Source organism: Coloeus monedula (genome assembly GCF_965178545.1).
Source record: "Coloeus monedula genome assembly, chromosome: 4".
Taxonomy (NCBI): domain Eukaryota; kingdom Metazoa; phylum Chordata; class Aves; order Passeriformes; family Corvidae; genus Coloeus; species Coloeus monedula.
Genome location: NC_138784.1, coordinates 41,536,088 through 41,560,065, shown reverse-complemented (window position 1 = coordinate 41,560,065; position 23,978 = coordinate 41,536,088). Strand labels below are relative to the sequence as shown.

The 23,978-nt window shown below is 40.8% G+C and overlaps 1 protein-coding gene across 3 annotated transcripts; it reads left to right on the top strand.

The window, feature by feature from the left end:
* Positions 1 to 4,145: 4,145 nt before the first annotated feature.
* Positions 4,146 to 22,295, top strand: MDM2 (MDM2 proto-oncogene). 3 transcript variants are annotated; one of them, XM_082280685.1, is made up of 11 exons: positions 4,146 to 4,280; positions 4,804 to 4,876; positions 7,519 to 7,593; positions 7,967 to 8,100; positions 8,260 to 8,309; positions 9,581 to 9,648; positions 9,797 to 9,890; positions 12,407 to 12,564; positions 13,557 to 13,712; positions 15,070 to 15,147; positions 16,666 to 22,295. In XM_082280685.1, the coding sequence occupies exons 2-11, from the start codon at positions 4,808 to 4,810 to the stop codon at positions 17,233 to 17,235; spliced, it is 1,452 nt and encodes a 483-aa protein (XP_082136811.1). In that variant the 5' UTR covers positions 4,146 to 4,280; positions 4,804 to 4,807; the 3' UTR covers positions 17,236 to 22,295. The 3 variants fall into 3 exon arrangements, with proteins under 3 accessions (XP_082136811.1, XP_082136809.1, XP_082136810.1); XM_082280683.1 differs by having other exon boundaries at positions 12,404 to 12,564; XM_082280684.1 differs by lacking the exon at positions 4,146 to 4,280 and adding an exon at positions 4,635 to 4,711 and having other exon boundaries at positions 12,404 to 12,564.
* The last annotated feature ends 1,683 nt before the right edge of the window (positions 22,296 to 23,978 follow it).

Genomic DNA, 23,978 nt, shown 5'->3' with positions numbered 1-23,978 from the left:
TATAACCTAGACTGCAGGCTGACTTGAATAGTACTTCAGGCCTGACCTCATCATCAGCTGTAGTTCTGTCCATGCATAGCATCCCAAACAGACTGGATTTGGATTGCATGCTGTATTTGCTCTCAGCTTCTCCTAGATCTAGGTTGTCCCTGAATACATTTCAGTTTCAGACTGAAAGATGCCTCAGTCTTTCACATGAGTCCTTTTAGCATGTGCACACCCCAGACACCCTTCTGTGCCACACCCTTGAAAAGAAATGTGTTTTGTGCTGGACTGAACAGCACATTTGAATGACAAATGAGCACTGAATTAAAAGAACAATTCTAAACTGAACTGGCATCATCCTAGTTTGATTAAATAAGGCAGATGAGCATGATTATCCTGGGGCTTTTCTGATCTAATTACATACAATCAAGTATATCTAGGAAAGGAGAGATCACTGGATTGTTTAATTTTCACAGTTTAGTAAAGCAGGATATGGTGACAACCTAGCCACATACTTCACCCTGCTTAAGAAGAAAAGCGTGTTTCTTCACTCGGTGATGTGCCCATAACAAAAACTATTTGAGAGTAAAAAGAATCTTTTCCTGAGGTTTCTCCCTTTCAGTTCTTTAGAATTGTTCCATGAGCTTCTTTCAGAAGTGATGACTAAACAGAAAACTAGAAGGAGAAAGAAAACACCCAACCCTTTCATTCTGTGTTAGATATTTAGCAGAAGTTCAAAATAATTGGTTTATATTTTTGCCAGTTGGCTTCCCTTCAGAAGGCATACACTATTGTTTTGTTTAATTGTGCTTGTGGCTGACTGCGCTGCTACTAAATAGGAATCAGATTTGGGCAGACAGATTACCAATGCCTCCCAGATGGATGAAGGAATAAATACACCAACTAAACAAAAGCAAAAGAGCTGTTGTCTTCTGATGTGGGGTTATTCCAGCTCCGGGTGGTTTTGAAGCAGCTGTAGTTAATGTGCTCGAGAGCAGACACACCTGAACTGGGAGGGAGGTAAGAGCTCATGAACAGCTGCTAGAAAAACATTTTGTTTGAGACTCTATTTTCCAGTACACCTGAAGTAATTTTACATTTTTCAAAATGTACATCTGAAGTTACAGAAATGTACAAAAGTGCCGATCTCATATCCAAAGCACCCACGTGGCACGTGGTGTGATTCTTGGAGATGTCCTGTGCAGGGCCAGGAGTTGGACTTTGATGATCCTTTTGGGTCCCTTCCAAATCAGAATATTCTGTGATTCTGTGGTAACACCACAGCCCAGGGTGTGCACCCAGGTGAAGCTGCAGAATGCCTACCGTGCCACCCAGCCTGCAGAGTAGCCGGGGTTGTTGGGAAGGGCAGTGCAGCCCTGGGCAGCTCAAAGACACGGCTCCTGCACACGAGGAAAACACAAGTTGAGTTCAGTGTTCCTCGTTAAACAGCTGCAATAGCATTGCATGTGGTATTTGGGTTCCCACCGCTGCTATGAGCCGTGCTCTTGATTCCTGCCTGTCTGTTCAAACTTGCTCCCAGGAAGGCTGCATCTGCTTTTCACTTAGTAGAATCTGAGTGTCATTTCTAGTAAGAAGTTTCTGGTGGAGGTACTGACAGACCTCTCCATTGGGATAGGTACTAGCATGAGGATTTCTTATCACTGTGTTTTTTGTTACACAACAGGAGTGTCAAGAAAACAACAAAATTCTTTCCTCTGTATTTGTACAGAATTGAATTGACCCACTGTCTGGAACATGGGGTCACAGCTGCAGCAGGCAGGCCTGACAGAAAGCCACATTAAGCAACACATGCCCCAGCTGCTTTTCAGCATCCTTCTTCCTTTGTCCTTTTACCTTGAGGTGCCTGACAATCTTTAGCACACAACAGATCCCAGCTTTAAGTCACAGTAATAGAGATGCAGTCTAAGGCTTCAGAAAGGATACATCAGCACAGTGCAAAGCCCCGGAGGCTTGCTTTGAATTTATTTGGTTTTTGTCTGGGAGCAGTTCATAGACAGTACATGAGATTAGTCTATCTGATTAGGAGCAGCAAATGGCTTGGAGATGAGACTGGACAAACCCTGGCCACCTATGCCTCTGATCAGCATCTGGCAAGGACCATTTTGTGTATGTGCTGGATGCTGAATAGGCAGCTGCCAGGAAAGGGTAGGCAGGATATGTTCAGGGAAAAAAAGATCACAGTGAGGAACAAAAATCAGAAATTGAAGTGTTTAATGCTCCATCCATTCACTTCAGTTGGGCACTCCTGCAGCACAGGGGCCCACCTTTCCTCTGACACAAGATGCCTATAGGTAGACCAGATCCATCTCAGGAAATAATTTAGTGTGTAAGCATTAAACAGTGAAATGTCTACAGTTAGAATCTGAATTTATATTAAAAAGGGTCTCATATCATGTTAGTTAACCACAATGTAAAGTGAGTATCTCCCGTTAAGGCAGCTGGGCCTTAACTGCTCCAGATATTTTCTGTAGCATTATAAGTAAAACACACAGCTGTAGTGAGGTCTCCTTTTCCATTTACAACCCTCAAATAGTAGAGAAGTCAGTTCTCATAACTATACAAGCTTATTACTCACCCTTCAAGTAAAACTTTTTAATTATACTTGTCCTGAATTGTTAAGCACAAGAAAATAATTACGTATGTTGATGACATAGCAATACTAACTGTTATTAGTGACAAACAAATGTTGCAGCACTGCATATCAGAAAATATCCCCCTCTTTCCCTAAGCTAGCACAGACAGCATATTTTACCTACTTACAACCTCCCTTAACTCAAGATTAGCCTGTTGGAGAAAAGAGATAAGATTGTCCTTGAAGACTGATAAAAATTCTAGACAGAAACTGTTGGGGTTTTTTATCCTTAGCAGTTAATGAATCAGTAAGGGAAATTATTATTTAAATAATCTCAGTCTCTGAGTCATTGGTCACAAGATGCTTATTGGTAGAGAAGTGGAAAAAAAAAGTCATAGTTACAAGTTTGGTAAATCTTGGACTGCAGAAAATTTATTGCTAATTTAAAAAAGCTCTTTGATTTCCACACATCCATAGCAAAATGATACTGTTCTTAAGACAAGGATCAATAATGTGATACCTTGGGGAGAACTACATAAACAGTTTGGTTTGGTTTCAGTTCAGTAAAATACATTTTGCATTGGAATTAAATAGTTCTTATGTTGTCTGCATGAGGACAAGATTGAGAATCAGTAGTACAGCTATTCAGTAGCCATTTGCTTCCATCCTCTTGCATTTTTGTTTAGATGGAGTTTTCTCCTAACAATGATATTAGCTAGCTAAGGATCCCAGGAATTGGGGTGCTGGGTGGAAAAGAACAGATATCTGACTTTGCCTGCTGCAGGACATTCTTTACTCCACTTGAAAACAGATTTCTGTTTGCCTTGAAATCCCAGCACTAAAAGGAGGTGAGCAGGCTTTGCAAAATTCTGGCAGCTTCTCGCTTGTCCCTCACTAGACCTTGAGCTTTAGGCTTCTAGAGAGATAACAAGGTCATCTTGAAAATCCATCATCACACAAATATCTAGATTTAAACCGTTGCTGGAATTTTTACAAGGTGCCATGGTTGCTGAGGAGCTGTATTTGGCCAACAGACAAGTCCAGGCAGTTATCCACTGCTTGTTTGGACAAGTTAGTTGTCATGGGAAATTACCATTACGCTCCCTCTGCTTTTTAACTGTCTGCAGCACTCATGTTCTGTGACAAAGCTTTTCATCATTCAAAAATAATTTTAAAATGCCACCATGGGCAAAGAAAAAACCTGAGAATTAGAAAAGGCAGTCAGACTAAAACCTAACCAGTTCGAGTTGAAGTGCAGCAAGTAGTAAGTACCTATGAAAGTAACATACTTCCAAATGCCCTCCATTTAAAAGACACAGAAAATTACAGAATGGGAGTTGACAAGAACACAGGACGACAACATCCAATTCTCTTTGGATGTAAAGTTTTCTCCTAGGTCCATCTCTTAAATATCAGTGAAAAAAACAACTCGGAGGGCACGAAGGACGGCTGGAAGCGCAGCTGTATGCCGCGGCGCTGTTCCGGGTCGGCGGCCGCCGTCCCCGCGGCCCTGCCCGCCAGGGCTCTGCGCCCGCCGGGCCCGCCCCGCCCCTCGGCGCGCCAGGGGGCGCTGCGGCCACCAACATGGCGGCGGGCGGCGCGCGCGGCGCGGCGGGGCCGCGGTAGAGGGTCCGGGCAGGGCTCCGGCGGTCCCGGCGCCCCGCCCGCCGCGGGCCGGGCAGCGGAGCGGGCGTGGTTGGCGGTGCGTGGGGATCAATCGTGGCTCGTTCGGGGGCTGGGGCGGCGCCGGGGGGTCTCGCTTGTCGCTCGTGCGGCCTTCGGTGCTGGGGGAGGGCCTCCCGCTGGGGGAGCGGGGCCGGGCCGCGCCGGGCCGGGCGGGCGGGGGTGCGTGGACGCCGCTGTTCCTCCACGTCGCCGTCCTTCCACACCGCCGGACCCCCCCCGTTCGGCGGCCGCGGTGAGTCAGCGCCGGCCCGTCGCGCCCGCCCGCCCCCCGCGGTGACTCGGCGGCGGCGCTGCGGGTCATGCTCAGGCATGTCGGGCCGGGCCGGGCCGGCGCGGGAGCTAAGCCCTGACTTGCCTCCTGGCAGCGCTATATAAGGCCCGGCCCGGCCCGACTCGGCCCAGACACCGCCGCTGGAGTCCGGCGTGTGGGCTGGACGAGGCACCGAGGTGAGTGGGCTCCGCCGGGGTGGCGGCTGCCGCCCGCCCGCGTTGTATCGCTTGAGTGCCGCGTTCTGAGGTTGTTCTCCCCTTAACTGCAGGCAAATGTGCAATACCAAGATGTCCTCCCTTACGGATGCCTCCTCTGTCACCTCTTCGGAGCAAGAGGCGCTGGTCAGTAACCTGTTGGACGCGGGGGTTTTTTGCATGCTTTTTGCAGAGTTTTTAGGGGCTAATTCAGAAGAATCACTGTGCTTAGCGAGCGATGGTTGGAGAAAAGCCAGGAAGTCCAGCTAGTGAAGGTGGTCTCTCTTTGGTTCTGTAGTAAGCGAATCTTATTCATAGTTGAGAGTAGAGGGTGATGGTTTAGATCTAGACTGTTTCCTTCTGAAAACATCCTTTGATGTTTTTTGCTTTCTTTTAATAAAGACGATCTTATGAGCCGATATGATCGTGGTAAGTATTTTGTGGTGAAAATTGTTAACAGATCATAATTGAAGAGCTGTGGAAAATCTCCGTACAAACCATACTGTTGGTGAAATAATCTGAAGGTTTTCGACCTTCTCATGTGTTGGGATTCCTAAGCAGGTTGTAAGAAGAGTCTGCATTTGTGTTTATGGCTTTGCATTTCCAGGCTTTCCATGATACGGTGGCAGTTCTGCTGTCTTGTGCTTAAGTTTTCCTGAGGATGGAAGCCTTTTACTCCTGAAAAGCGAGTTAAAAATGGCATATGTACGATGATGGTTGAACTGGATTAGTTTGTGTAGAAGGGTAAAGCTTAAAAGTGTACAATTGACAGTAGAACTTCAAAAAAGTAAAATAGCAGAACAGCAGACTGTTCGATTTTTTTTTTTTCATTTGTGTCTTTTTTTTTACGTCATCAAATTGTGATATTACTGTCTGCTGTCAGATCTGCAAGGCTGAAGAACTTCATACTTGGAGGAGTCAGGAAGAGAGGGCTGGGACGGAAAAGTGGGCTTAGTTGTGGATTCAGAGTTCTGAAACTGTGCCTTCCTACTGTCAGCTGTCAGTACTTGAATAAGTTATTGTTTGCTTCCTTTATGAAGCTCTAGTATATGCTGCATGTTCTAAATAGTTTAGTTCTTAGGAAGAGGTGAATAGACAGCTAATGTTGTCCACAAATTTATCTTTTTTTTTGATTATCTGTAATTCTTGCAACTAATCTCTTGTTAACTCACTAAAACTTAACGTTGGTTTTAGCAGATCTTTGGAATGGAATGTAGGGAAGTTCCCGTCCTCCACCCTTCCTTTAAACATTTATTCCTTGTCTCATAATATTTTATTCACGCTTCTCCGTTTTTTGGGGGTTTTTTTCCCTTCTGTGTTTATTTTTTACATTTTATTTTATGTAATATATCAGGATAGCTAAATATTACCTTGGGTTTCGAATGGTTACGCTAGTGTTAAAGAGGCGGCAGTAGAATATACTGCGCTGGGAGCATCAGTGGCTCCACAGGCTTTGCTATCGTGGCAGCCCCTGCAGCTTGTTCTCATCTGCTGCACTGGTGCTGTATGGAGGAAGTGATTTTTCTTGTTTAACTTTTCCTTCCTCTATCTCGGAAATTGTCATAGACTGGCTGTAGATTAAACTGCTGGCATGGTGAGTGGGTGGGAGGCCATTGCAGAGGTAGGAGTGAGTGAAGTACAACTGAAAAGGCAGGGTGTGCTTGTCCCAGCTAAGAATAGTCTTCAGAGGTAAAGCAGCCCAGCTGGCAAATGCAAAACCAAAACCCCAGAAACTGTCACAGAAAGAGAATAAGAAAGAGGTGGACCAGTGCTTTTCTTTATGACTTGCACTCTGGACCTGACAGTCACAGAAGTCTGTTTCCATCCTCCCTCCCCTTTGGGAGTCGTCTTAATGGTTAAAGGAGTGAAGCGAAATTCCCCAGGATGCAGCCCTAGACTCAGAACTAATAAACAAATCCTGTAGGTCCAGTTAAGGAATCTGTATTTCCCAGTGTGTTGAGGTTTAACCCCAGCTGGCACCTAAGTAGTATGGAGCCGCTTGTTCCCCGACCCCCACCCCCCACTGTGGTGGGATGGGGGAAGTAGAAAAAAAGGTAAAACCTGTGGGTTTAGTAACTGAAATAGAGTATAATAATAATAGTAAAGAAAATTACTAATATTAATATTAGTAAATAAATAATAGTAAAGAAAAAAAAGGAGAGCAGTTAAATCCAAGGAAGACAAGTGTTGCACAGTGCAATTGCTTACCACCTGCTGATGGATGCCCAGCCCATCCCCAAGCATCAATTAGCACCTCCTGGCCAGCTCCCCTGTTTTTAACTAGGCCTGACGTTCTGTGGTATGGAATATCCCTTTGGCCAGTTTGGGTCAGCCGTACTGGCCGTGCTCCCTCATGGCTTGTGCACCTCCTCACTGGCAGAGCATAGGACACTGAAAAGTCCTTGATTTAGTGTAGCTGCTTAGCAACAACAAAAACATCAGTGTGTTGTCAACATTATTCTCCTGCTAAATCGAAAACACAGCACTGTACCAGCTACTAGGAAGAAAATTTAACTATCCCAGCTGAAGCCAGGGGACAATGAAAGACTGGGATTTGAGCTAAGATGTACAGTGTATGAGAAATTTAGTATGGTTGGTTCATATTTGCTTTTATTTTGTATTTGCTTTTAAATTTTAACTTTGCAAAATTAAAAACTTGAATGTAGCTAGGTTTAAATGCAGTTGTATGTTTGCATATCCGATTAATACAGAAGGAGGAAGGCAACCTGTAAAAATAACTTTTTTTGGTGAATAATTAGTACATTCTGTTTTTCTACTTCCACACACAGGTTAAACCAAAGCCACTATTGTTGAAGTTGTTAAAGTTAGCTGGGGCTGAAAAGGACACTTTTACTATGAAGGAGGTGAGAACTTTTAACCACTAAAGGTAGACTACAGTGAGTACAGATAAATTGTTCTGTTTTGGGTGAATGGGGGGGGCAGTGTTGTTCATAGCCTCTCTAGAAATTATTGAGGTAAGACACTGTGTTTATTCTGCCGCTGACTTGTAACTGGGTATTTGGCAAGTTTCTCATAAATCTGAGCAAAAGTTCCTGGTGGTCAGTAAGATAGCAGCATTCTTCTGGAGTAATACATGAAAATCTGTCAGCTCAGAGATAGTTTTGGGTGTTTAGAGTTTGAAGAGCAAATTTCAGTGTATTTAATGTACTTTGTCTTTTACACTTAAACTTGAAGCAACAACCAATATTTAATATCTGTATTTTATTTATTTCACAGGTAATATTCTATATTGGACAATATATTATGTCTAAACAATTATATGATGAAAAACAACAGCATATTGTACACTGTGCAAATGATCTCCTGGGGGATTTATTTGGAGTTACAAGCTTTTCAGTAAAAGAACACAGGTAAAATGGGATTCCTTTCTGAGAGTCTGGTTGGGAAATAATGAAGAACGTAATGCATATGTCCCTTTTTTAACTCTTTGCATCTTCAAAGATGGTAAGCTCTCTTTTATGATTACATGTACCTAACTTGTACCATCTCTTTCTTTATCCCTGTTTAAGGAGACTATATTCAATGATTTCCAGAAATCTGATAGCAATCAATCAACAAGGTAAGCTAGTTTAGGAGGATGATTTGTTTTGAGAAACAGCAGTAGGGAAAGCATAATTTATATAATGCATCTTGCAGGTAGTGATCAGATAACAGTGAGTTCTCCATCATTAGCTATTTGGCTTTACTCACTACGGTCCAGAACAATCACAAATAGTGAATCAGAGCAAACACTGTTTCTTCAGGAGAAGAAAAAAATTCTGAACAGAGCATTTGGGTAATTTTATTGCACTAGAACCAGAAGAAACAGCTGAACAAAATGAGTACTAAAAAACTTAAGTCATTTGCTTGTATTTGGTATGGATAAAGCCCTCAACAACATAAAAATTTTTACTATGAAAAATTAGCTTCTTGAACTTAGGCCAGCAGTGAAATAAGGGCAGATGGTCCTTTTTTTTTTTTTTTTTTTCTGTTAAAGTTCTATTTTAATTTTCACAACTGAATGTGAAGTACCTTTAGAATTGATCATTCTTAGCTACACTCAGCCCTGTTTTAAAAGGTCTGTATACCTTAAAAAAGTAGCTTTGTGGTGAGTGTGGGTAGCCACTCCTTGAATGGAGAATTGTTACATGCAGTCCTGCAGTATAAAAATGCTCAATATGGCTGTAATTTTTGCCTAATACACAGGGTATGAAACCGAAGTTAAACAATGGAAGCCATTTTGTAAATTGGCCTCTAAATCTGTATAAAGACATCCTTTGTTTCTAATTTTTCCCAAAGGCAAGTGTTCAGCTGCTGAAGATGGGAAACTTGCTCTCTTTGTCATCCTCATTGTTAAGCTTACAAACTTAAATTTATCTTTCAATTCTTTTTTCATGAAAGAGTCTTTAGTAATTCAGGATCTGTCTGTTAGTAAGCATATATCATTAACAACAGCTAATTTTTCTTCTATTTTATGTCTTTTTAACTCAGTGTTCCCATAAGATGATAAGTAGTAAAAAGCAGTTTGGAGAGGAGGAAGTAATTACATTTTGTGCATATATTCTTTCATATCTGCAGACTCACAGCTTATGTACAGCCTTCATTTGAAGCCATTTATAATAAAATTCTGAGCTGCATTCAGTTGACGTTTATTCTTTCTCCCCACATTCCCACTTCAGTAATGTTACAGGAAATGTGCTGCACACAGCTGAGAAGCAAAGGAGTAGTGTGGTTTTTTCCATTGTTGCGAGATGTCTGGATTTTAAGTTTTATTTAGAATTTACTCTTTGAGCCTGAAATGGACTTTTTCTGCTATGTTGTATTATGGGATTTATTTTGGTTTGGTTTCAGACTCTGCCCTTCGTGACACACCTGAGGATGATGCCACATCTCAGCTTGAAGAAGAAAATGTTATTAAGGTGCTATTTTTATTTTATTTGAATAAATTTCTGAGTTGTAAATTCTATTTAGTTTTGCATGACAGTGTCAATGGCTTAATGCAGTAAGTTGATTCTAGTACTTTACCTCATATTCATGCTCAGGCTTACTCAGTATTTCTGTTACCAGGAGTCTGTGCAAGAGTTAGAAGAGAAGCAGACTTCATCAAACGTGATTTCCCAACCCACTACATCTTCTAGGAGGAGGACACACAGTGAATCTGGTATCTGTAGATTTATGATGCAGAGCTTTCAGTAGCATAGCCACTTAGGGGGAAAAGCCACATTCTCTTGCCTTCCTGACAAATACTACTCATGTTTCTCTGCTTATCTAAAACAAAATGTTCAGTCTGAAAGAAAAACACAACTCTTTGCATTGCTCCAGTGTCACGTTACAGTTTGGATCTCTAGAATTGTTAGTGAGATGATGGATAACTTGCTCCGCAGCTCTGTTAAACTTGTTCACATCAGCAGGACTTTATCAGTTATGTTATCTTCATGATGAGAGCACTTTTGTTTGTAATCGACTGATACCATCAAATTCATTTTAATTCCCTCTGTAGACAGCCACAAAATTTGACTTTTTTTTTGTTCACTAAAGCCAGTTTTCTTTGGACTTCAATTGGTAGGAGGCACCAAAGGTGTGGTAGTAACACAGGATGATTTTGGATATATTCAGGTATCTCACCATTCATTAAGCACTTGTTAAAACATCTGGTGACCTAAGCATCATATTTACCTCCCCTTTGTCTTTACAGTGGTTATTCAATAATCACTGGCAAATACATTTTCAGAATACAAATTGTTTCTTCTGATAAGTAGCAGTAACAAGCTGGTTAGCATAAACCTGAAAGAGTTTCTCAATGGAAGTGTTCTCTACAGTTCTACTTAAATGCTATTCTGTGGAATTTCTTATGTTAGTTTGTTCCATCACTTACTTTCTTACCTCGTGACTAGGTGGTTGTAATTACCTGGGCAGTGATAACCTTCTGTCGCTGGGTAGAACTTCTTTTCTTCACTTGCTCCAGAACATTTTTCAGTTCCTCAGCTTTCAAGTAGTATTTTTTGTGTCCCTCGTAGTCCCTGTTACGTTAAGTCCGTCCAAAACCAGTGCTGCGTTGCTGAGCGGTTTGCACTACATTAAAAGAATGTTTTAATGTTGTAACTAAAACTGATGAAAGGATGGAAAGTCTTGGTTAAACATCACAACCTGTAATACTTAGGCACGACCCAGAGCACATAGGTCCTGTGTTGTGCTTACTTATTGTAGGTTTGATTATTAACTCTTGTCTTTGCATCCATTTATTAGTTTGTTACAACCTTAAAAGTTCTTTTAATATAGTGTTTTTATATACACTTTTTTTCTAATTTATAGGAAATCTTCCCTTTAAACCACTATTCTTGTTAAATTGGGATGGTAGCGGCTCCTTTGGAGCCACTTAAATAGTGTATAGAGACCTTGTGGTGATACAGTATCAATACGGCATGGAGCCATGACAACTAAATGAGGACAACGATGGACAGGAGCAGCCCTTGGGCCTGGGGGCACCAAGTTTGGTGGGGCTCTCAGGGCGGAAAAAAGAAAAGAGAGGGGCTGAGCCAAGAAGCACCAAGGGAAAATAAGAGAAGTCTCAAAGTATGTACAAGTGTTTTGTTCTCTTTTTTTTTTTTTTTTACAATGAAAGATTCAAGACTTGAAGACTTGTGGATTGTCACAGTGTGTTTTGCGAGGCGAGGGAGAAGCTGGGCAACAGAGGGTGGGTGCAGAAGGCACCTGTGGGGGGGGCAGCAGACTCGTCCTGAGGCCTGTTGAACCAAAACTTGTTGTCATCTTGGGAGGTTTTCGCTCCGCTGCACTGACATTCTGAATTTACAACACGTTTTTTACCAAATGCTCTAAAAGTCAATGGAGCTGAATTTTGACTTACCTACCCCTAAAATGCTGTACCCTTACTCCTTTCATTGCTGTAGGTGGTTGTTCCAAAACACAGTGTACTTAAAAAGCATTGTCTTTTTGCCTTCAAACGAAGCATGCTTAGTAAGCAGAACTTAAAGCAATGCTTTCAGAGTTCAGCTTTTGCATAGTATGTCTCGAAGATTTTCTTGCTAGGGTCGTGAAAGTTCTAATGGTTTGTTACCAAAATCTTGTTGAGTAAATACAATTACATATAGTGCAACTATTCACTGATAAATTTGTTGAGGTGTCTGAAACTTGAACCTGAGCTTACCTTGTTCAGCACGAGGTGTTCTGTATGCGTGTGACCTGTGAGCTAATTGCTCTGTCTACCTGCAAATTCCGGGATGAACTCAGAAGCCCTCTGAAAGTGCCTTTCTCTCTATTGCCTGTAGAGGGAGTGAGGACAAGTAAAATTCTAATGGTATTTCTTAAAATTAGGAAGAGTTTAACGTGTCATGTGTGGAGTAAAAATTCTTTCAAATTTGCAATTGTTTTGCGTGTGGGTACTGCCATTCATAAGCTGTACTGATGGGACAAGTGGGGAAAGCCAGCCCCTGAAATCCTGGTTTCAGAAATTTTTCACACTATATGGGTGTAAGTGTTATTATGTCTTTTAAAATAAGTCTCAGTGCCTTTTTGCCGCATTAAAAAATACTGAAATATTTTATTTTATTAGATTTCTTTATAGTAAATTATATGTTAAGCTTCTGTTTAGAATATTCATAACTGCACAGTGCATAGATGTTTTTTGAGTAATAAAAAATTCTTGACTGTGCCCAGAAGAAAATTCGTCAGATGAACTGCATAGTGACAGAAGAAAGCGACACAAGTCAGACAGCATTTCATTGACGTTTGATGAAAGTCTCTCATGGTGTGTAGTCAGTGGTCTGTGCCGTGAAAGAAGCAACAGCAGTGATTCAACAGATTCTCTTTCCATTCCTGTAAGTCAAAATAGAAATGTAAAATATTTTTGCGGTACGAATTTTGCAGATGCCACAAGTGCAAGCATGCATCTGAAAACATAATGTTCTTAATTAAAAGCAGCAGTGCCTTCAGTGGTGTCTGAGGAAGGAGAAGAGGTTGAAAGAAAAGTTGGTGTGTGAGTGGAGTAAGGTCTTGCACGGATCTGCTGGCAAAGCTGAAGTGAAATTTTTTAAAATATTAACGTGGAATATTCTTTAAAAACCAAGATCCTCACTGCTTGGCACAGCATGGAAAAATGTCAGATGTATTTTGTGCTTTAAAATAAGTACTTCTTAGAATGGTAAGAGAGGAAAAGAGTCGTAGACATTCCGTAATTCAGAATTAGTTTGTAGTTGTGGTACAGCTTTGGTAACGGTATCCAGTAGAATGTATGCTGATAGCCCATCGTATTCATTTGCCATGCTACTGCTTGGAAGTTTTGTATTGTTTTTAGCAAACACCAAGGCAAATTATTTGTGGTTAGATTAAGTCATAAAGAGCTAAACTAACAATTCCTAGTCACATACTGTGTTCTAAATTGACAGAACTAATACTGTATCTTCAGTCTTCCTATTTTGTAATTGTTTAGCCACAGTCTCAGATTAAGCAAAGTTGATGAGAGTAAAGAATTTAATGACACACAGCCAAAAGATACCATCTTCTTGCATCTGTTCTTCCACTTCTTAGGAGGGACTTTCTGAAATAATAATGGCAGCCTTTCAGCTGGCCGTAGGCTGAGTGCAGTTTCTTATTACAGAGCCAACAAAAGGCTTTCAGACCTAGCTTTTTTTTTACCAACCTGTAATTTGCTTATCTCATAAAAAGTACTCTACCAGCAGCTGGACGTTTTTCTTCCATAGCTAATTATACTGAGTAGTGCAGTTTTATTCTAAGAGTTGTTTTAAAAGTAATGCTATGTGTATGGACTGGTAAGGTTGAATGTGTGCTTTGTTTTTTTGGTTCTTTTTAGGATCTTGATGCTAGTTCATTAAGTGAAAACTCTGATTGGTTTGACCACAGTTCTGTATCAGACCAGTTCAGTGTCGAGTTTGAAGTTGAGTCTGTTTATTCAGAAGATTATAGCCATAATGAAGAAGGGCAGGAGCTCACAGATGAAGATGATGAGGTACTATCTGCTTTCCTTGTTTGACCCTGGGGGGAGGGGATGAGGAGGAAAAGGCATCTCAGCCTGAAATATTCCTGTAAGTTTCCAAGGAGAACTCTTCAGGTATATTTTCTGACTGCATGGGCTGTATCAAAATCTGCACCCAGTTGTTCCTTAAATCACGTCAGTGCAGTTGGGTCACCCTTATACACCCACCAGGCAGTGACTGAAACAGTGCTGAGGCTTTCTGCAGGCTCTGAAATGGGCTGGATAGGAAAGTCTGGGTGCTTAACTTCACTCACCAGCTGTTGGAGTCTGTGGCAGCATGTGTACTTTAGTTTTTCTGCATTTAGTTCTAAGAGTATGTGTTGAGCTTTGACAACACTTGATACCAAAGGAAACATTTCTGAATAACTTTTTACAAAGGGGTATTTCCAAGTTTTTTGCCTCTGTGAATGTAAATGTTTCATAGAGATGCTGAACCAAAGTTTTAGAAATTTTTATTAGTAGGCAAGAAGACAGAAAAATTGTGATTACATAATTTTCAAGAGATTTCTGGACTGTCAGGAATGAAGTGAGAATGTATATGGGGTTTTCTTTCTGGGTTAGTTATCTGTTACTTCAAAGAGGTTGATCAGCTCATGGCAAGATTGGGTAAGTACCGGAGGCAGAATTCACCAGGGACATACATGATGGTGGTATTTGAGAGGCTGAATGGGACCGACTGTACTGATGAACACTAAGTTGTAGTGTAGTGCACAGTTGCACCCCAAGATAGGATTTGGAGGAACAAAGGATTGAGGTGTGCCCCTGCTCCAGACAGTAGTTTTGAGAATTGCAGAATAACTGGTGTTGGAAGGGGCCTTTGGAGTTCATCTTATCCATCTGCCCTGGCTCAGGCAGAGCTGATCGCCCAGGTCCATGTCCAGATGTCTTTTGAATATCTTCAAGGATGGAGGCTTCATACGTGCTCAGGGCAACCTGTGCCAGTGCTCCTTCACCCTCACAGTACAGAGTGTCTCCTGACAGTCAGAGGGAACCTCCTGTGTTTAATTTGTGCTAGTTGCCTCTTGTCCTGCCACTGGACACCACTGAAAAGAGCATGGCTCTGTGTTCTTGGTGCCATGCTTTCAGGTATTTATCCACATTGATCAGGCACCTCCTGCCCTGAGTCTTCTCCGGGCTTAACGGTCCCAGCTCTTTCAGCCTTTCCTCACGTGAGAGCTCCTCTAATCCATTAATAATCTTAATAGCCCATCCCTGGAGACTCTCCAGTAGCTCCCTATCTGAAAATCCTATCAAGTTTAAAATATCTTGGGTTTTTAATGAAATGCCAAAATCCAGTTTTTTGTTCGTTTTTTTTTTTAATTTTAATCAGGTTTATCAGCTGACTATTTACCAGGATGAAGATAGCGATGCTGATTCATTTGATGAAGATCCAGAGATTTCTCTAGCTGTGAGTAAAAACTTGTCTAGTGAAGCATCATAAGTTGGGTAAACTGACAGAGTAGATCAAGAAGTATAGATGAATTCTATTGCTACCAGTGATTTTTTAAGAATTAAATTGACTTTTTCTTCTACACGTGAAGGTTCCAATACAATATTTTAATCATTGAACATGTGATTATTAAGGAATCTTGATTTTTTTTTTTTTAATAATTAATAAGCTTCCTAATCCATTTAAAAAACCCCAATCCTGCACTAATTTACCATTTCATTGATTTAATGGAAGGAAATTATTTGGAGCATAAATCTAACTTTCTGCACAAAATGGAAAAAAATTAAAATCTTAGTAATGCACATTTAAAAAACTCTCACTGTAAGTCAGAATACCTAGTTTTATTTTCCAACTTGAATTAAGGCATCTGTAAGATACAGATGTGAAGGCAAGCCTTTTTTCAGAACAGTACTGTAAAATTAAAAGATGTTTTTACTACATTCTATGAGAACATTCTTGAATAGTGGGAAGAAATTTACAGTCTTGAGGCAAAGTGTGGAGATTTATGTGAAAAAACACTGCATTTTAGTGTGCACTCTTTCCTTATTTGCTTCTCACAACTGAAGCTTGAATTAAAGCTGTTTTGTGGAACTGTCTGAACTGTTCCAGTCCCTTGATAGTCTGTAGGACGGAGGGACTTTGTGTGTGAAAGACAGGGCTGACCACCTTCTGAAAACATAGCAGTGCTTATGTTTGGAAAATGAAGGCTGCCTGTACATTATTTTTAGGATTTAAAATTGATCTTTTAAGCTTTTGATGTTACTGATGTTATTCAGGACTCGTGTAAATAAGTTGTGGATTGGTTTTTTTTGTTTTGATTCCCCCCACAGCTTGCATTATTTCTAAGAAGGGTCTCTCTCCTTAAAAAAGAAATGTATTTTTAACAAAATAGAGGTTGATTTTCATTGCAGTGTATGGAGTAACCTCTGAGAGGCTGAAAAACCACGGGTTTTTTCCCCTTTTATTTTTTTTTCTTTTCCCTCCTTCTTCCCGTCTCTTTTTCCATTGGCCGAGGTTTTCTCTCATGCGGCTGTGTTGGAGTGCCCTCCCCCGGCCGTTTTGTGCACCAACAGCTCAGCAAACCGCAGGGGAAAGGCCCTCAGGCTTGAATAGTTCCCATTGCAGAAGTCTATAGTCGAAAAGAAGGGAAATTATGACCTTTTTAACAAGTTTTCCGTGAGGTCACCTGAAGAATTTTGTGGTCTGGTTTCTTCAGTTTTGCATAAGAAGTAATAAATTGTTCTATTCGCAAACCTATTGCAAAAAGAAGGAAAGCCAGAGTCATTTTAAAATAAGAACCATTTTAATCTAGAACTGTGAAATGGGGCCAAAGCCACTGAATGGAGTTTTAAAATTATAAACAAGTTGATAGCTCAATAATTATTTTGGTGGTAATAAATTGTTTATAATCTCTGAATACTTCAGTTGTAAGTGTTCCAAGTAGCTTAAGCTGTTCCAACCTTTGATTCACTAAAGGATTATTGGAAGTGTCCCGAATGTAATGAAATGAATCCTCCGCTTCCACGACATTGCCACAGATGCTGGGCCCTTCGTGAGGATTGGCTTCCAGATGAAAAGAATGTGAAATTGGAAAAGAGCAAATTAGAAGGCTCCTTCCTTTCAGAGTCTGGAGAAGGTTTTGATGTTCCTGACTGCAAGAAAACAAGAATGACTGAAGATAAAGAACCAGCTGTGGATGAGAATGAGGATAAAGCAGTACAGATTTCTGAGTCCCAGGAAAGTGAAGGTTATTCCCAGCCATCAACGTCAAGCAGCATGTTTTGTAGCAGTCAGGAGGACTTCAAGGAACCTGAGAAGAGAGAAACACAAGACAAAGAGGAAAGCATGGAATCCAGTCTGCCTGTTACCAGCATAGAGCCATGTGTCATATGTCAGAGTAGACCTAAAAATGGCTGCATAGTACATGGCAAAACGGGACACCTCATGTCATGTTTTACGTGTGCAAAAAAGCTGAAGAAGAGGAACAAACCCTGCCCGGTGTGCAGGCAGCCCATACAAATGATTGTATTAACTTATTTTAGTTAGACACATATTGACTGGAAAGCTGCAAAAGAAACTTCATAAACTGGTTAAAGGAGTAAGAAATTATTTTTGTATGCATATTGGAAAATTAATATTTTGTGTCCCTTGGCATTCTGTGTGAAAAATAATTGCTGACATAAATGCACTGGTGTTATTAAGAGGTTTGCCTAATACTCATAAGTCAACTTGGAGATTTTAAATCCCTCTCAGTAGAAATAACCAGGTTCTCTAAACCACCTGCCTCTCCAAGTGTTTAATGTTCCATGCAAGTTAGTGATATTTGTTTTATTGAGTTAAATACACGCGTTAAAACTCCAAATTCAGTGACTGTTGGAGAAGAGACATGTTGAAGTGTTTATTTCTGCAAGTTCCTCTTTTTAAGAAAATAGATGATGATTCAGGTTCCAGTTTGTGTTGCCTGGTGAAGACAAAGCTCAATCAGACCCTTCTGAATAAGTCAATAAAATGAATAAATAGAATCTTGTATTAAATTCCTCCAAGTAACCAAAATCTGTGGGAGATCCTACCAGGAAGTGGGGAAAGATGTAATAGAAAATAATTATTACTTTAGAAACAGAAAAGGGTATTGTGTGTCTTATATTTTTATAGTGTACATTGTAAACTTAAGGGCTGCATGTCTCCTGAGAAGTCATTGATCCAAGCTCAGTCATACAGTTCTCTCTCAAACGTCCTGAGAAACTGACATTTGTGGGTTTGGAGGTCTGTACTGGTTATGGTGATGATTATTACTAATCTAGCAGCATGAAAACAGTCTCAGGCAGACAAGATGAATGAAGGATATGCTATGAACTGTCATGTCAGGCAGTATTAGGGGACAGTTGGTTTTTTTCTGCACTTGTTTCTGACTTCAGCAGAATAAATGCAGCTGCATTGCTACATTCACTGGAGTAAAAATAGAAGAAAGTCCACCTTCATCTGCAGAAACAAGTAAGCTGTGCAGTTCTAGGTCACATTCTTTAAGTGCGGTATTCTTTCCCACTCGCTGTTCTTACCTGTAGCACAAGAATTCTGAAAATCTGTTGCAAGGTGTTTGGCCACCTCAAAATTGGGTCTTGTTGGACCTCTCTTTTACTGCTTTAAGCTCTTGCCTCCTTACTGTACTTTGTCAAAAACTTTGTGAAACTTACCAGTTCTGTGCCCAGGGAGTCTGCTGCCTCCCTCAGTTCTGGGGGCCTTCAGGCAAGGTGGTGGAAGTAGGGAAACCAGGATGCGGTAAAGATCACTCAGCTGCTTTTCACATGGTGAGTTTCTGTACCAGCGAGTGATATTTTACAAGAAGAGTTATATATTTTTAGCACCTTTTATTTTTACAGGTAGTTGCTGACTGTCTGCCCAATAGGGAATGGCAAATAAACAGACAGGGGAGTGCCAGGAGTGGAGATGTAGTCTTAAGTGCAGGAATTGTGCTTTGTTACCCTCTTACAGGCCAAGGTTCAACAGCTTCCCTAACACCAGCAGTTTAAAATTCCTGATGCCTGTGTGCTGGAAGGGCGACTTTTACTGCTCTCCTTAACTCCAGGGCTGTAAATGCCTGGAAGTACCTAGGAAAAGGACATAAAGATCTACAGGAGAGACTCAGTGAATCCTTGGTTGTGACTTGCTTGAAAAGTAGTAAAGGTAAAGACTGAATTATTTGGATCATTCACATTTTGTTCATACATTTGAGCTATTTCTTTAAAAATACCACTAAAAGATGCTGGTGTACCTGAAGTTCTAATATAGTTCATTTTGACTAAACAAAATATAAACCCCAGTTGTATACATTCAAGTTCTTCCTTGCAAGTTTCTTGCCTCCTGCAGTTTGTAAAGTGACAGCAGGTAGCTGGAACTTCTTGGAAGTTTTTTTGATCAGCAGAAACCTTTCATGGGTTTTATAGGATTTGATAATCCTTCAGTTTGAGATTGGGAAGGCCTTTGGGCAGATAAATAATTTTTTCAAGTAAGGATACTAATAGAGAGCTACCTGCCCTAATTTGCACTTCCTATTAATTTTTTTTAATTTTTGATTTGATAAACTTAGGTGCACTGAGGCTTGCAGAGGTTCTTCATTGCACCTGCAGGTGAGAGAGAACTGTCAATGTGTATATGCAGAAGCATCAGTAACATGGGGACGGTCCTTAAAAGGCTTCATCTCTAAGAAGCTTTGTCCATTGCATTGTCGCCCATGTCTTCCCCTCTTTTAGCGTAATACCTTCTCTGCAGTCACTGCCATGGCTGTGTAACTGCAGTGCTGGGGGAGCAGCTGTCCTTATCTAGTTCCTGTTGGGACAAATTGTACCATCCCACTCTAGGCATTCTTTTCCAGTCACATGCCTTCTCTTGCAGAGAATAGCCCTGGAACTACCCTCCACTCTCTGCAAGTGAGGAAATGGGGAATTTTGATTTCTACATCTACAAATCACTCTCAAAATGTTTGAGTTACATTTTATGGCTTAATATTCTTAATGAATTCTTTAGTTTGTTTGGTGTGGGTGCATGCCTTCTGAATGGAAGTGATGGGTGTTGATGCCTGTGCCTGTTCCTGTTGGGGACACTGGCAGGCGAGTGCAAGTGCAGGCCTGGTGCCCAGGGGCTGTGTCACAGTGACTCCCGTGGTGGCTCCCGGCTGTGACCCGGAGCCCTTGGCTGTGCCTCCACCCCATCTCCCAGCCTGGCTGTGCTCTGTGTGTGGGCAAGAGCAGTGAGCACCCTGCTTATTCTGGCCCTTAAACATTTCTGGCCTTGGGTAGTGGCACAGAAGTCAGTAAAGTTTTGGTACAAAAGTTGTTCCTCCTTGGTGATGTGTTTGAGATGCTTATTTAATTTCACACACACTTTAATCTTTAATTTATTGCTGTTTGTAAATATCCGTGTGCTCACAGTTGAATATTTTGAGCTCTAATTTATTGAATTAGTCTACTGGTACATGTGTAGTTATATAAATATGCTTATTTAGTAAATCACAGGCACAAGAAAAGTATTTTAAGAAATGTAGCATTAAAACACAGAGAAATACTCATATTGAGATTAAGAAGGGCAGAGGAAGATTTATGGTTATATTTCCTTTTTTCCTTCCCTTAAAACAACTTCTGCATTGAACCCAAACAGGATTTATTAAATAGAGATGGTGCTGGTGCAGCATTAGCATAGTGAAAATATTTTGGTGATGTTTTGCTTTCCTTTGGAATGCTTTTGTATCGCTGAGTGCAGGCAAGAAGCTGACTGACTGCTTCCGGGTGCTGGTAGCATTGGGAGTGATGGTCTTGGAGATGCAGGACAGTGATGAGAGGCTTTAAGGTTAATTTGCAAAGGTGGTAATGGCTTTTGCCTTTGGACACGTGACCAAGAAGGTTGCAGGGGAGGCCAGATGCCAACAGGATGCGATTGTACATGATTTTCAGTAATTTTCTTAGTCTCTTCCTTCTTGCACATCAGGCAGACAATAGTTATGTACAAATGGTGCAAGAACTTGCATTTATTCTTTTTCATAAAGTACAATAAACCTACTTGCTATTTAAATACAACTCTTTAACTATTTACCTATTTGTTGATATTGAATTTATATTAGTATTGAAATTCACCCCACACTGGCAGGATTGTGGGCTGTGCTGTCCTGTGCTGTTCCTGTTAGCAGATGATTTAGAAGGGGTAAAAGTGCTTCAGAATGCTCACTGGTGAAAAGCTTACGTCTCTTCTAAGAGCATGGTACGATTTTTATCACTGAGTTCTCTTTGCCATAAATTTGTTCAAATGTTGTCTCTGAAGTGTCTGGGGATATGAAGATGCTTGCAGGACTTCAGGCAGAATTTTTTTTCTCTTCTATTACTAATATGAGGAAAAGACAATTCCTCGTTCTTACAGGAAGTGTCAACAAGAATAATTGTTCAGAAAATTGTGTCTTACAAAAGAGAAATTAGAAAATTATTAGGAGCCCAATGAAACTGAGTACACCGAATAAATAGGACGAATACAGGGGTGAAGATTTTTTTTCTTCCCCATCTTAATCTAAATCTGCTGTTGTGTTAGGGCATAACTTTAGGTAGAGTTTATAATTTTAAAGCAGGTAATTTATTCAGCATATATTAACTTGTCACACACACGGTGGAGCAGCAGCTATCCCTTATCCCAGGAAGATATAGCATTTTGTTGTGCAACATTTGGCCTGAAAAAAGGCATTTGCTGTTGTGGGGCTTCCCTGTGGGAAGGAGCATTGGACACATTCACGGCACTTGTGGACCAGCACCGTGGTTGTGGAGGGGCTGTAGGCTGGCCTTGGTTCCACAGCAGAGCAGAGCCTTGCTAGAGTGTCAGTCCTCTGGCTCTTTGGGGGATTACCTGCCCTGCCTTTCCAGCTCCTCCATACCGGAGTCCAAGGTGTGCTGTGCTGCTTAAAGGTTGCACAAGCAAAGCACAAAACCCAGCTTAAGGTTTTAACAATGGATTGCACTTACTGAACATGAAAAATGGTTGCTTTTAACTAAAGTGTGGGTGTTTTGTTAGGGGTTTTTTTAGCACAGATGCACTGAAAGCTTCAAGTGAATGCTTCTCTAGTGTACCTATAGCTATATTATACATGTGCAATTTGTCAGTGATACTTAAAAAGATGGTGGCTCCCCTTTAGCGTAGATGTTGTTTTAGCTTAACAGCCCACTTTTAAAGCCAGTTCTTGGTCTTGAGCCACAGTAGTGGCTGTCAGGATGATGATTACTTAACACCTGAAGTACCAATAGCTTTTCTAAAACCACAATCTTTGTTGTCTGACTACACATAGCTGGGATGACGATAAACAGAGTAGTTCATAGTGAATTTAAATAACTATGCAACACGCTTTCAAGAGCTTGACCTGGTGCATTACTTTCCAGCTACCCAGTGCATGTATGACCACAGTCAGTAACCATTAAAATGCAAGTATCCACTCCAATTGCACACAGTATAGAGCCATTTATGAGAAGTTTCACGTGTGTTGTGGTTATCTTTCAGTTTTCAGTTTTTCCTTTTCTGAGGGAAATTGAGTACTGTGCTCCATTTAAAAGCTTTAAATAAAGATTTGTTTATATACTCCATGGTGCTCTTCTTTTCATGTCAATTACTTGATTGTTAGAAGTTCTGGTACTTTGTTTTTACACAGATTCTTACTTTTTGTGAGCGAGCACACAGGCTCTTTCTGCCCCCACTCAGCTGCTGGACTGCTGACTTCTGTCAGGTTTCTTTGATCTGGGAGATTTTAACTTAAGGAATCTCTCGTTCTTCTTGCTACATGTGGTAGGATCAGTAATGGGATTTAGTGGATAATTAATTCTCTGTGTGCTAAACAACTCACAGCAGATCAGAGGGTGAGAAAAGGTAGGAAATGCAAATCGACATGAGGAAGACATTAAAAAACCAGTGTCTTGCACACACAGCCCTCAATGCTATTGGCATTGCTGTTTCAAGTTCTGAAGTGTATTTGTACACTGATTGTGGCCATCTGGCAGACAAGTGGCTGATGCCCAAGCTCCACAGCCCAGCTGGTAGGGCTTGGTGTGACAGGCAGCAGTGCCTCAGGAAAGATTTTAAAAGGCATTAAAGGATTAACTGCATTCCTGCATTTTTTATTTACTGTATACAGGAAAAGATTGATGTTACCAAAGATAATCTTTGCTGGTTTACTTTTGAAATTGCTTAAGAAAATTACTGGCAGAAAAAGCTTTAAAATAAACACAGGAGATGGTACTAACTGGCTTTTCTTGATAAACTCTGTGTTTATTGGGCAGCTTCAAAGGGCCCTGAAAATGACTAGCAACTGGCCAAGCAAAAGGAATCTGCTAATCCTGCCTGCAGTACAGCCCAGGCGAGGAACACTGAAACAACCCTCTGTAACTGGAGCTGGCTTGTGCCTTGCTGAGTGTGCCTGCCAGCTCCTGCCATGGGTGTTAAACAGTCCCAACAGTGTAGTAGCAGGGCTGTGAAGTCGTTTAAGCAGTATAAAGCCATTGCCAAAACTATTCAAAGAATTCTGAATTGTATGTGGTTCTGTCCCACAACAAATTCAGTTAAAAATGGACAAAGTATAAAGCTGTCAGTGACTCTTTCCACATTGTTTTCAGCAGCTCTGCTGTAAGAGAATACAGTTTTCAGAGCTACAAATTCCTCCCTTTTCCCTGTTGGTGCAGATTATCATCCAGCTTCAGCAGATACTCACATTTCATTTTCATCTTCTTACCTTAAAACATGTCTGTGTTACTGGTCTTCACCTCATTTGAGCCCTGAGCAGTCTCATCTATCCAGGTAAGAAAGAGCATACATAAAAATGCCGTTCCTCATTTATAGCAGTGGCTTTATTATGAGAAATTAGTATTGAGCTGATCACTTACAGTTGTGTAAGCACCTGAGCTGTTGGCTCAGTGAGGAACCTGAGCTTGCAGGAAACAGTGCAGTACAATCCTCAATGTTTTTGAATTTGGGAAAAGTCTTCAAAACACATTTGTGCTTTCTGCATCAAAATTCTACAGTTATCTCCAGAGGCTGTACAAAATTTATTCAGACTAAAATACTTACATAGAAAAATATGATAGTCTGTTACAATTAAAAATATGTCTGCTATAACTAAAGTAAAACATTCAATTGTCAAGCCAGTATTTTACAAAATCCAGTAAACATGATCGTGAATCTGAGAATTTGGTTTATAAAAACATACATTCTTTTGCATATACAATTCCTTCTCTGAAAAGCCACATTTGTGCAGGAAGATTTTGCCTTTGCCTTTG

Excerpts from the sequence above, each read along its gene's own strand:
- MDM2 (XM_082280683.1), top strand. The coding sequence starts at position 4,808 with ATGTGCAATACCAAGATGTCCTCCCTTACGGATGCCTCCTCTGTCACC. Across the intron at positions 4,877-7,518 it reads CTTCGGAGCAAGAGGCGCTG|GTTAAACCAAAGCCACTATT; the intron begins GTCAGTAACCTG and ends TTCCACACACAG. Across the intron at positions 7,594-7,966 it reads ACACTTTTACTATGAAGGAG|GTAATATTCTATATTGGACA; the intron begins GTGAGAACTTTT and ends TTTATTTCACAG.